We start from the raw sequence: 13220 nt of genomic DNA, 5'->3' as shown, positions 1-13220 counted from the left end.
TGTATTTTGTACTGGTGACCAAAATAAAAGTAAATTAGCATCATTGCATATCATGATACCTTACGAAAAATTATTGTCAGAGATTGGATGCAAAATTATTGGCATATGCTTATCTGTAAGCAGTTACATACTGGGTGATGACGTCTTTTTGTTTCTAGATGATTTGATTCACAATTTATCTTCAGTGAGATATGTTTTTTAATTTTTTTGATTAATTAAAATTTTTTTCTGAAAAATTAAGATGTATCCAAATACAACAACTACGGTCTCATCTGACTTTAAACCAAATACTAAGTTCATAACTAAACGATGAAGCATAGTTTATTAAGAATAGAACAAGCTATTTGTAATAGTTAATTCTTAAAAAAAAAAAAAAAAAAAAAAAAAAAAAATGGTTTATTTGTGTGATTTTTAGAAAAATTTAATTCTTTAATTGTTTACTTCCCTGAATGGATAATAATTGATCCTTTGAGTTCATATCCCTTATACGTTTAAATATCCTTGAGCTTCACGTACAACATTTGATTAAGAGGCATATATATACGTCGCTATCTTAATTAAAAAAGTGTTTGTAGTGCATCATGCTTCTCTTAGGATATCACATATCATTTTAATTTTTGTCAGTAAACATCAATTTGCATTGAACTATCAAGTAAAAACTTGATATTATTGTTGGCAAATTGGATTTATCAAAAATTTAGTTTAAATTATTTCTTGCGTTATGTGTATTGGTATTTTTTTTTAATAAAGTCGATTTTACCTTCACCCTAGATCAATTAAAAAATACTCAATGATTAAAATCTAATTATTGCAATGTAGAGATTCATTAAGACCTACAATTCATGACCGATAATAATGACATTTTGTTAATTTATATGAAATTTATTATGGTTGAAATGACTAATTTAGTAAATAGTTAACTCCTTTATCATATATTATAGTAAATGACTATATTGTCTCAAAAGTAAAATTTTATCCTATAAGAATTTATCTCACAACCACATCTTCTATTCAATCTCAGTACATATTTAATTGTTCAGCCACTCCGTATATCTCCTCCTTATATTTATGTTTCCACCTTATGAGTTACAACACTTTCTTTAAAATGCTCCTATTGGTTCCAGTTTCCTACTATCTCAAAAAATGATTACTTTATTAAATATTCTTTTTAGACACAATATCAACATATGTCTCCATCGCCCATCTTATTAGTCGAGAGCCCTTACGCTGCATTGTGAGTGATATTAGCAAGTAATGTAATAGTATATTGATTGGTAGGTTCCTAAGCATTTGCCTCACATCATCAGATATAGTCTGCTGTTTAAAAACTCCAATGAATAGTTCCTAATCCATTGAACCGCAAAAACATGGTCTACCAGCAGTATGTATATTACGGTCTCTACACCTAGTGTTCATAATACCCAAATTGTACAAATCCGACTACCCACACCATATTAGTACCTAGACAAAGCCACTCATACACCAAACAACGCAACACAATACCCATTGAATTAATCATATATATTCATGTGAATGCCCAGTTTGCTCTCACCGATAAATCAATACGCCTCTACCTCAATTCGAAAGAGGAAACACTCCACAAGGATTTGTGGTGTTTAAATATTCATGTAAATATAGTTCAATGATATTATAATGACTACTTCAAAGAACTTTCAAGACTTAAAACACTTGAGCCTATCTTGTCTATAAATTTAATATCTCGAATGTCGTTCTATGCACCCCTAGTATTATTCCACCAATCTCCCCCTATCTTAGAATGAAACTACGACTACACTATGAAACTCTTAATTGGCCATAATTTATTCTTCTCTCTCTAGCCATATTTTTAAATCATAAAAAAAGGCTATTTATCCATTTAAATTATTAATTTTATTTTATAATGCTATGAATAATTAATATAAACTCTAAAATAGACAATATCATTCACCTCCATAAATTCTGCCATAAGCTCATATAAAAACTCTCTCTACTCTATCATTTCCTCTTATTCATTGACACTGGTCAGTGAAGCATAAATTCCTATGCTACTTAATATTGTATCTACTCTACCATATGAGAAGAAATAAATAAAATGATCACAGGAACCTTCCAACCATATTAATTATACAAACAAATAATTCTAATAAATAAATATAATTAAAGCTATTTAATTATAGACCCTATAAAAGTTCAACAATATTTATTAATGTATTAGGAGAAGATCTCAAACACACACCACCAACTTACACCCCCATAGTTGACATGAAAATGTCAAAAATATGCTTAAAATTAAATAAAACAAAAACAAAAATTGGCAAACAACCATTGGGTAAGGGCCAATTATGAGCGTCTTCTTCTTCTGACTACAAACTTGACGCCCATTCCATCCGCAAACAGTTGCCAACCCATTTCTTCTTCTTCTCTCTTTGCTTGTCGGCCCATCAAAGAAATAATTGGAAGAATTACTTTATAAATTAATTATATTATTATTATATATTTATATATTATATTATATCATCAATTTTTTATTTTAAAAAGTAAACAAAATAATTTCTTCATTCTTTTATGAAAATCAAATGATTAAATTACAGATAAATGATCATTTTGATTCTCTAATCTTAAAAGAAAATGAAAATATAATATTGATATTTTATAGATTGAGAATTTAAATATATTTTAATAATTAAAAATTATTATCTAAAGAATCAATAATTATTTATTCTATTCTATTTAAATATAAATATTATATGCATAGATGTTACTCCCAAAAACAGTAAAAAGTCAACCAAGTATGCAAAGCGGCTTCTCAACAGTGCCTCCACTGTTTCCAAACCTCTTTCTATATTAATTACAGTTCACAGGTCTCTATAAAACGGAGAGAGAAGCGAGAAGCAAAAAATCGATCAATCGAGGAGAACCCAAATCCTAGATTACTAGCGCTTCGATCGGAATCGAAGCAAAGGCACAGAATCGATGGCGGGGTCAGCGGACGCAGGGTGGTTCAAAGTCAGGGAATGTGGGAAGCGAGCATCCCGTATTCACGGCGACATTCGCCGGAGCCGTACCACCGTAACTGCAGTTGCCCTCCATCGCTTCCCGGCCGTTGCAGCCGACGCTCCCCCTTCGCAGTCCTCCGTTCCTACCCACCGCCGCCGCTCTCCGTGGCAATCCTCAACCTCCTTATCCTCTACCAACCTCGGCGGCCACCGCCGAAGTTACCCCCGCGTCTCCTTTGACGGACCGCCATGTCGAGTGCCACGGTCATCTCCTTCAATATCCATACGAGAGCTGAAATGGAAGAGCAAACGAATCAGCTCTATCTATTTGTTCAATTACTAATTCTCTTTATGTTTTTCTATTTGCATCGATTGATCTTTCATATCTGATTGTATATTTCATTTATGTAATTCTCATCGCTTTGAATTTATTCATTTATTTATTTTAGATCACACAAGATTGGACTTTTATGTTGTTTGATTCATTTAAATTGGCTAAGGATCTTCCTTGTTTTAGAAGCTTATAAGTAATGCTATTTATTCATTCCACAGCTTTCAAAGCTTGGAGATTCTGTTCATCAACTTAAATATCCTATAAACAATATCTTTCAAGATTGTGCACAATATTTTTGGAGGGAGAGTTAATAATAGAAATTAGAAAATAAGTATATGGATCTACTAAAATTAATTTAATTTTTATATTTATATTTTTATATTTATACATTATAATTAACTGAATATTTATAAACGTTAAAAAATAATTTCTCTTATATAAGTTTTAAAAGGATAATAAAGCCTTCCAAAAAAAGCATATGAAAAGTATGTTATATCAAATTATGGTTTCATTTGACAAATTTTTATTTGCTTTTTATGACTTTTTAGATTAAATTTTAGTCTCAAAAAATTATATTAAAAATTTGCTTAAAAAGCAATAAAAAATAACCTAAAATCAAGGCCTATAATGTTTTGTTCATTTAGCGATATTCTAGATAGAAGAGCCGTAGGTGGATTCTGTCAAAGGGTTGAGATCATAAGCTCTGTAAATTATTAATATATATTTAAAATTATTTAAAGAAGAAAAAACATAAATTCAAAATTCAATTCCAAATTTCATAATAATTTGTCATACTTTAATTCAAAATTTATAACATAAATATAGAACAAATGTTGAAAATTTGGTAGTCAAGAATTTACTAGAGGCATATAAAAAATATATTATACAAATATCTAAATATTAAAAAAACTAACATTCAAAATATTAATATCTCAATAGTCCAAAGATTTAATACTCATACATTTTTAGAAGATCATTAAGATTGTGACTATCTAAGACCAATGACTTCTTCAATTAAAGAACAACAATAAAGAGGCACGGGCTAATGTGCTTTTGGTCAAGATCAAAGTACTGGCTATCATTAAGTTGGTGAAAATGAGGGGAACCCAATGAGTTAGCAAGGATTTGGAGTTGATAGAGTATCTTAATTGAATGACCAAGTTAATGTTAAAAAATAATGATCAAACGATTATTGCTTCTTTGAAGTCGGTGAAATAGAAAACATAAGTTGGTGTGGGAGAAGTAACGGTTAATTGAGTCTATAAAAAAACAACTTAGCAAGGAAATAGTGAAAAATTGGACCATGTATTTGATATGCCTTGGAAGCGAAATCAACGAGAAGTAAGAATAAAAACTACAAGGGATTGAGAAACGGTGGCTAATTTTTTTGTATTAATACTTCAAACCAAAAGCAAGAAACAATGATCTATAATTACAGAGGTAGAATCGACTCTCCCAAACCACGTAGACGCCACCACTAGGAGTCCATCAAAGAAAAGAAATTACATCATAAATAAAATTTCACATAATCCTCATGAACCATAGAATAATCCTTAAATAAGCTCCCTTAATTTCCCAAAAAACATCCCTCTTGCCTTACTTCTCTTCCCTATTTTGAATTCAAATCCTTTTATTAATTCCTTCCCTAATCATTCTCCTCACATATGTAATTATAACTTTGATAGGCCCCACAAAGGGGGTTGAATTCTCTGTTGTTCCCACCCCATCCGGCTGGTTCGCCGTTTCAATTTTTTTTCACTTGACAGGTTAGTCTTGGGCGCAACTTACATTCAAAAACTCGATAGTTCGCAAGATTCTAAGATGCAAGCAAACTAATTTCAGTAAAAATGATAAAAACTTTGTCCTAAAATCTCTATCACCTCATAATTTTGATTTGAAAAGATATTTGGAAAGATTTATATGAGCATGCAAATAAACAGTAGTAATTATGACATGAAATAAGTTTGTTAGGCAGTAGTAAATGTTTGTAGCTAAAATATTGATGAGTCAAACAAGAATGTAAATCTGCCTTTTCTCCACTGAATTGAATGCAAAAAAGCTCTAATAGGAAATGGTGACAACTACAACACATTAATATCCCAATAATTTGACAACTGACCTTACTTATTAATTTACTAAAGCAGATGTATGCCTATGATGCTCTTAGCTGTTCTCAAGCAACTGAAATTTATGTTTGCAGTAGCAATTATAGATGATATGGAGATTAATGTTCCTTCTTATGTATATTTTTTAAATTTAAATTCTCTTAATATGGTGTACAATAATATCATTATTTGTAAATTCTAAATTAAGATTTGACTCTAATTGTTTTAAAAGCCTAAGAATAATGTAGGCTTTATTGAAGTTCTTAAATTTAAATAAAACTTTATCAACATAAAATCCTTTCAAGACTCGCATTTGGGACACCTCAGTCGTCTTTTAAAACAATGATGTTAGCGCCTGCACACATCTGAGAAAGCACTAAAAAGAAAGTGATCTGAGGTCCCCAAGAGCAAACGGTTTAAGGATGTGGGGCGGAGATGTCTAAATCACTAATTCCGTCTAATCGGCTTGTGTCCTATTTCTAGGTATTCAATAAAAATGTCATCCAGCTCGCGCACCTTTCACGAAAACCTAAGGATCCCACCTCCCCCCTTGCGCGCTTTTTGAAGCTCAAAGTGAAGGCCTAAGAATTGGGCAATGTCAAAATTAAATAAGTATTATTGCGATTAAAGCACTTAATATTTGAGCAACCATATCCAACCACACAAATTCATATATTCATACCAACCATCAAAGCTTAATAATGTAGAACTTTACTTTGCAATAGTCTTATATTCAAATTGAGTTTAGTGCCAAAACACAAATTCAGCATTTACATATTTATACCAAGTTTCAGATTTTAGACCCTAAATAGAGCTAAAACCTGCAATCAACCAATGTAGGAGTGTAATTGAGTTGAATTGGCTCATGAGCCTACTCAAATTTGACTAACTAAAGAGATTAATTAGACTTCACGAGCCAAAACTTTGTGCTTTACCCAATATATCTTATGAGCTCGAATTAGAGCTCAACCTAGCTCAATTTGTGAACTTATCAAGCTGCTTGTTTAAATTAGTATATATTTTAAAATAATGAAATAAAATATATAAAAAGAATTTTTTAAATATTTCTAAAATTAAACTCAAGCTTTCCTATTGAGCTCAAGGCCAATAGCATTCAAATGAGCCTATTTCAAGTTGAGTAAATGAGCTCAACTCGAGCTTAAGGTCAAGTTTACCCTCCGTCGGAATCAAACAAGGTTCGTCCATTGAGACAGATACTCTACTCGACTCATTTCCACCTCAAAATCAGCCTAATAAAACGTAACTATCACTAGCCTATTATCAGTAGTCTTTTGAGTTCATACAACCGACCTTATCATCTTGAAAATTAGAGCTTGGACTTCTTATATTTAAAAAAAAAAAATTCAAGCTAAAGAAATTTACCAAAAATGGGCGTAGCAGTCAGTTGGTGCGGCTATCTTAATGGATTTTATTCTTTCACATTTTGAAATCGGAAACCAATTTTGAATAAATATGTTTGTCATATAGCAATAGCTTTTCAACGGTCTTTATGGGCGTGCCGTTGAGAATTTAAAACATAATAATCTCCATACCACTTGATAGAACATTTGTCCCTTGCATTGTATAATTATCACATGCTTTTTATTTTTTTAAAGTCAACTCTTTTTTTTTAATTAAATATTTTGCTACACAATCGATGTTTGAAATATTTTTTCCTTTTCTTGCAACATCCAAACCCGAGAAAAATTATTTCATGTGAAGTCCGGACGGTAAGACTGTCCGGATGTGAGTGCACATAGTATTTGTACACACTTTATAAAAAAAATTAAATTATGTATAAATTTATACTTAATGTACACAGTGTGTACACTCATATCCGAAAGTTTCTTTACTGTCCGGACTCCGCAGGGAATAATTTCTTCAAAAACGAACCATTGATCTTTGAAAATTTTACGCATCAAAGATCCAAGCAAAACAATCATTGTGAGAAGCTTTCTATTGTCCCCCACATAATATGCTTCATCAGCTACAGTCAAACAAAAAAATACAAAAAGCTGAAGAGAGTCACAAAAAAGGCCTTAAAATATATCCAAGCTTGGCGCAGGGGATCAATATCAGCTGCTCAGGAACAAAAAAACCAAATTCATGAGGTCAGAAAGAGCTGCTTGAGCCATGCATTCTTAGCAGCATCTTTTTCCAGCTCGCTTGCGAGTCTGCTCACATTCTGCATGGCTTGCTCCACATCCATTTGGTCCAGTGGCATTTTGGCAAATTCCTCGAGGAACCGACGAGCTCGAGCTGCACCTGTAGTCATCTCATCAGGATTGCATACTTGTATCCGTTTAGCTCCAGGCTGACCACAAAAAGAGCAGAGATTAGAGTTGTGGTGCACCCACAAGTAAATTAGATTTGGTTTTCTAGGTCTCATGAACTATAGCAGGTTCTTGCCCTTCTGAGTGCATGGAATACAGGCCTCCATATTTTTTACACTCGGGTCAATTTGTATCCCGTAAACATGTAGCAAATTTTTTGCTCTTAACAAACTTTATAAATATAATTGTAAATTGGTTCCAATATGATGATGATGATAATATTAATAATAATAATAATAATAATTGTTGCGTCCTGGAATGTTCGCAGAGGTAGAGAAGTATAAAGTTTAACATCTTAGCGTTGTACGAAGATCCAGCACGCAATCAAAGGAAAGAAATGGTGTAGCGTTCATAAAAGATACTAGAGTTTTTACGTGGAAACCCCTGAAAAAGAGAAAAAGCGAGGGGCCTAGCCCAGTTTGAATGAATCCACTATTATTTGCAGTCTAGTACAAATGAGGTCCTTCTTTGGGAAGAAGGCCTTGGGCTGATGTAGCAAATGTACATCATATTACAAGATGGGAATTGGAAGAATTAGTATTGAAATGTTTGTTTAGTAGGCAGAATCATAGTCGGCGGGCGACGGAGGTCGGAAAGATCATAGTCTGACGACGGTGGTCGGAAGGATTATTGCCTGGTGAGAAAGGTTTGAAAGACCGTAGTTGGCACTGTCTAGGTCTGAAGGACCATAGTTGGCGAGAGACAGTGGTCAGAAAGACTGTTGTTTGGCGCGTGAGGTCGGAAGGACCGTAGTCGGCCAGAGACAGTGGCCAGAAAGACTGTTGTCTGGCGAGGGAGGTCGGAAGGACCGTAGTCGGTAAGAGATAGTGGTCAGAAAGATCGTTCTCTGGCGATAGAGGTTGGAAGGACCGTAGTAGGCGACAGAGGTCAGAAAGACCGTAGTCGGCAAGAGATGGGTCAGAAAGACTGTTGTCTGGCGGTGGTGGTCGGAAGATCCATAGCAGGCGAAGGAGGTCAGAAGGACCATAGTCAGCAGGAGAATGGGGTCAGAAAGACCGTTATCTGGAGATGGAGATTGGAAGGACAGTAATCAGAAGGAGATAGGGGTTAGAAAGACCGTTGTCTGGCGATGGAGGTTGAAAGGACCGTAGTCGGCATGAGAAAGGGGTCAGAAAGACCAGAGTTGTAAGGCGGAGAGGTCTAGGCATTATTCGGCAGTCTAGCGGAACTCCATCTTGGGTTGGTGGTTCGGCGAAACTCCAAGCCTCAGTCCGTGGTCCGACGGAACTCCGGTGTCAGGCGGTGGTCCAACTGAACTCCAGTGTTAGGCGGCGGTCCAGCAGAACTCCGACGTCAGGTGGTGGTCTGGCAGAACTTCGATGTCGGTCAGTGGTCCGACAGAAGTCTGACGTTAGGTGGTGGTCCAGTAGAACTCCGGCTTCAAGTGATGGTCTTGCATAGCTCCGGCGTCGGGCGCTGGTCCGGAGGAAGTCCGGCGTCGGGTGGGGATCCGAAAGAACTCTGGCGTTGGGCGGTGGTCCGACGAAAGTCCAACATCGGGTGGTAGTCCGACGGAACTCCGGCATCGGGTGGTGGTCCGACGGAACTACGGCGTCGAACGGTGGTCCGACGGAACTCCGGGGTCGGGCGGTGGTCCTGTGGAAGTCTGACGTCGGGCGGTGGTCCAACGGAAGTCCGGGGTCGGGTGGTCGTCTGGTAGATTTCCGGGCGATGGTCGAGGATGAGTGAGGAGGCAAGAGTGATCTCTCTCTTGCCCTCTTGCTTGGGATTCCTTTCATGAGAATGAGTCTATTTATAAATTTTCTAGATTGACATGACTCATAAATAGGAGGAAGATCATGGGTAAATGGGGAGTGGTTTGGATGGACGGCCGATGTTCAATCCCTTGATCATGGACCGTTTGTTGGATATTTGAAGGTCTTAGAGATGTCGAAATTCCGTGATCTTAGGCTTGTTGGATTCATCTCGTCGAGCCGCTCAATTCGACTATAAGCATGTCATGTTTGGAAATCGTTTGGTCATCCAAATTGTGATTTAAACCTTCCAACAGCGCTTCAGGTCCTTGATTTGGACCCATTTGGGCTCGGATTGAGTCGAATTTGATGTCGTTGGGTTTGTATTTTCGAGACGTTCAATTCGACTATAAGTTTGTTGAAATCGGAGTCTGGATGATCCCAATTTTAATTTTGAAAGTTTACGACTTAATTTTGCCTCAAGATTCGAGCCCGGTCAAGATAATTTTTGGATGATACATCAATAATAATAATGATAATAATAAAAGACATTTAACTAAAAATTTGTACAACAATATAATAAAAATCTTAAATGGAAACGTACAAATGAAATGCAAAATAAATTAAAGGCAATATTAAATCCCACCAAGATATATGATTTTTTTGACAAACGACATATCTATTGCACTTTTATTAACAACTTTAGTTTTGTTGATGAGAAGGTTGATGGGCAATTAAAAAATTTAGGTTGTATTCTAATTTTTATCAATCTTCTAAAAATAACTTAGGAATATCACATCTCTTGATTAGAAAAAAATATATCAAGTAAATAAAATAATTTAACTTCAAAACAATAGAGTTAAGTAATACAAGATGCATCATAATATTAAATGTCATTTAAAAAAAAATGACCTACCATACAAAAAGAATCATGCTTTCTCAATATCTGTGATAAATCTAATACGAAAATATACATGAAATTCTATGGTTCCATCATACAATCACTATCTTTAGTCTACTTAGTTAAAAGAGTTAGTTAATTCAAACTAACCAAAAAATTTGTCAATAGCTTGTGTGCTTCGCCGAAGAGTACCCTAAAGACTTAAGGTGGATGTTGTCTAGAAGGACATATTCAAGTTGACCTTAACTAATATATAACTTTGTGCTCTATCAATTATATCCTATATCGTTCTCGTCATATTAGACACAATGGAGAAAAATGATTCATGTAGTTGATCCCACGTAGTGGGACTAAGGCTTGATGTTGTTGTTGTGGTGGTTGTCGTCTTCGTTATATGTGCTCAAATCGATGGTGAAATACATATGGAGGTCAACAATGCTTTCCTTAATAAATATCTTCATAAGGAAATCATTAACATGCATGTTAACTTTAACATATATTCCATAGGCTTCATCCTATAATTAGACAAATTCAACAATCATGAACAAAGAATTAATCAATAGTATATTATATATCTCTAACCATGATAAATCATTAGAAAGCTCATCAAAAACATCTTTAAAATCAACCAAAACATGATTGACATCATCAGATAAAGTCATATTTCTAATATTACATTGTTCAACCCTGCAACCAAGGCATAAATCACATCTTTCTACATATTCTCTTTCTTAATGCATGTTTACTCATAATATGAAAAAAAAAATTTAACTTCATTAGGACCACTAGATTCTTTAGTAGATTCCTACTTAAGCTTTATAGGTTTCTAAACTACCACTTATCCATTAGTCTTCAAAGTATATGTACTTTAACTAACAAAATGAGTAATATCACATACAACTAATATCTACCATAAAGAACATGTAATGACCGGTTTAGCAGTGCCGTTTCAACTGAACCAACCAGATTTTATTAAAATCGATCCAAAGGGAACGGAGCATGCGGACAAACCATGAGCTGGGGCGAGCCGATCGCGAGCACAATTTGCAATTATGAGCGAAGGATCACGTTTGTAGGAGTAAATTAACTACTCTATAGAGAAAACTCATTTCATTCATTCCAGTGGAAGAAATCGCGAGAGGAGAGTTTCTGTTGAAGGGGAACGACTAAAAAAAAAGAGAATGTTTGTTGATTTTTTTTCTATCTTTGTATAAACCCTTTCATATTTCTTCATCTAAACAACAAAGATGTTCCATTAAGGGAAAAAGAAGAGATTGAAAGTGGAGAGAAAGAATTTGGGAAAGAAAGAAGAAGGAATTTAGGCTATAATAATCCTCATTTGTAAGTGATTTCTATCATATATCTTCCGTTAAATTTGTAGAATGAAAATTATTAAAATTTATTCTATGACGATTTTTAGAAGGGAAAGGAAGAAATCAAAATTTGGTGGAAGTCTGATTCAACAAGAAAGAAAGTGTCTTTGAGGTAAAAGATACAAGTTAGGAATTTCATGTCTCTAAGTTTTGAGAATTTCTTCAAATTGGTTTAGTAATGTTAATGTCAATTAGATTAGATGGATTAGAAAAGAATTTGAATAACATTGTGTGTGAAGGTGAAATATCGACATCAATAAGAGAATTCTCAGTGAGATTGGTGATTGTAGTAAGAAAGATCGTCACAAGAGTTGAGAATTTGAAAAGTGTTAAAGTCAAAACATTGAAAGTGGGTATTTTCAGAACTCTTTATTGTATTATTTTCTATTTTTTAAAAGGAGAATGTTACATAAATATTTTAAGACTCGTGAATTGTTTTTATTACTTATTGAATAAGCAATGTATATATAAGTATACATGTATGTGAAAAAAAATTGTATGTAAAGAAAATACATATAAGGAAAATATAAAGTAAAGATATAAAATCTTTATACATATATTGACACATATATGTGTATCAAAAGTAGATATATGAATGAATGATATATAAGTGAATGAAAGATAAATAAAATAAAAATGTAAAAGAAAAGGAAAAATGATATGCATTAAAATGTACAATAGTTCAATCCTGTATGGTACTGACTGGGGAAGTAGCATACTCGTGCACGAAAAAGAGAAAAGGTAATGGAAAAGGAAAAGAAAAATGAAAATGGTTGTACCTTCGATACATATAGACGGTGCTCATGTACAAAATAAATGGAAAAAGGAATATATGTTAATGCTAATGCTATAAATGAATATAATATAATATATATAGAGGAATGAAGGATATATGATATAGTATTGATAAATGAATGAATGGAATGAAATGAATCAGAGAATGAAATGTATCTCAAATATTAAATTAATGAACATACATCATTCACAATAAAGTTATATATATTGTACTTCATGCATGTAAATTGTTTTAATAGTTATCCACTAAGTTTTTAAACTCATTCCACTAAATAAATGTTTCATGTAAGTCTTCAGAAATTTAAAAATGACAGAAAGGGAAGAATTTGTTTATAGAAGATGACACAACACTGAAAATAGGTAATTTATAATATTTTCAAAGTTTAAGTATTTAAAGAATTTTGTTAGTAGCTCTTCAGATTAAGGAGAAAGTTTGATGTTTTAAATGTTGAATTATTTATGAATTAAAATGATTTGATCCTACCATCCGACTTTCATTCCCGCCTCATTAAGTCGAGCATATGGACCGGGTCATGACAGAACATCACATATCACCAAATTCTATCAATATAAATAAACAACTGAATAAAAAATAAATATCTTTAAAATGCATAAATAGCAACTTTATTTACCAAAACTACCTTTATATGATTGTAGATGTGAATTTA

The 13220-nt window shown here is 33.6% G+C and overlaps 1 protein-coding gene across 1 annotated transcript in view; it reads right to left on the bottom strand.

The window, feature by feature from the left end:
• Positions 1-7360: 7360 nt before the first annotated feature.
• Positions 7361-13220, bottom strand: part of LOC110093633 (DNA mismatch repair protein MSH2) — a 28534-nt gene continuing 22674 nt past the window's right edge. Inside the window, exon 13 of the mRNA XM_020818578.2 lies at positions 7361-7749. Coding sequence (XP_020674237.1) covers positions 7540-7749 — 210 coding nt within the window. The 3' untranslated portion in view covers positions 7361-7539. The remainder of the gene's footprint in view (positions 7750-13220) is intronic.

Source organism: Dendrobium catenatum, unplaced genomic scaffold (assembly GCF_001605985.2).
Source record: "Dendrobium catenatum unplaced genomic scaffold, ASM160598v2 fragScaff_scaffold_1520, whole genome shotgun sequence".
Taxonomy (NCBI): Eukaryota; Viridiplantae; Streptophyta; class Magnoliopsida; order Asparagales; family Orchidaceae; genus Dendrobium; species Dendrobium catenatum.
Note: the sequence above shows the minus strand (reverse complement) of the source record. Positions and strands in the feature narration are given on the sequence as shown.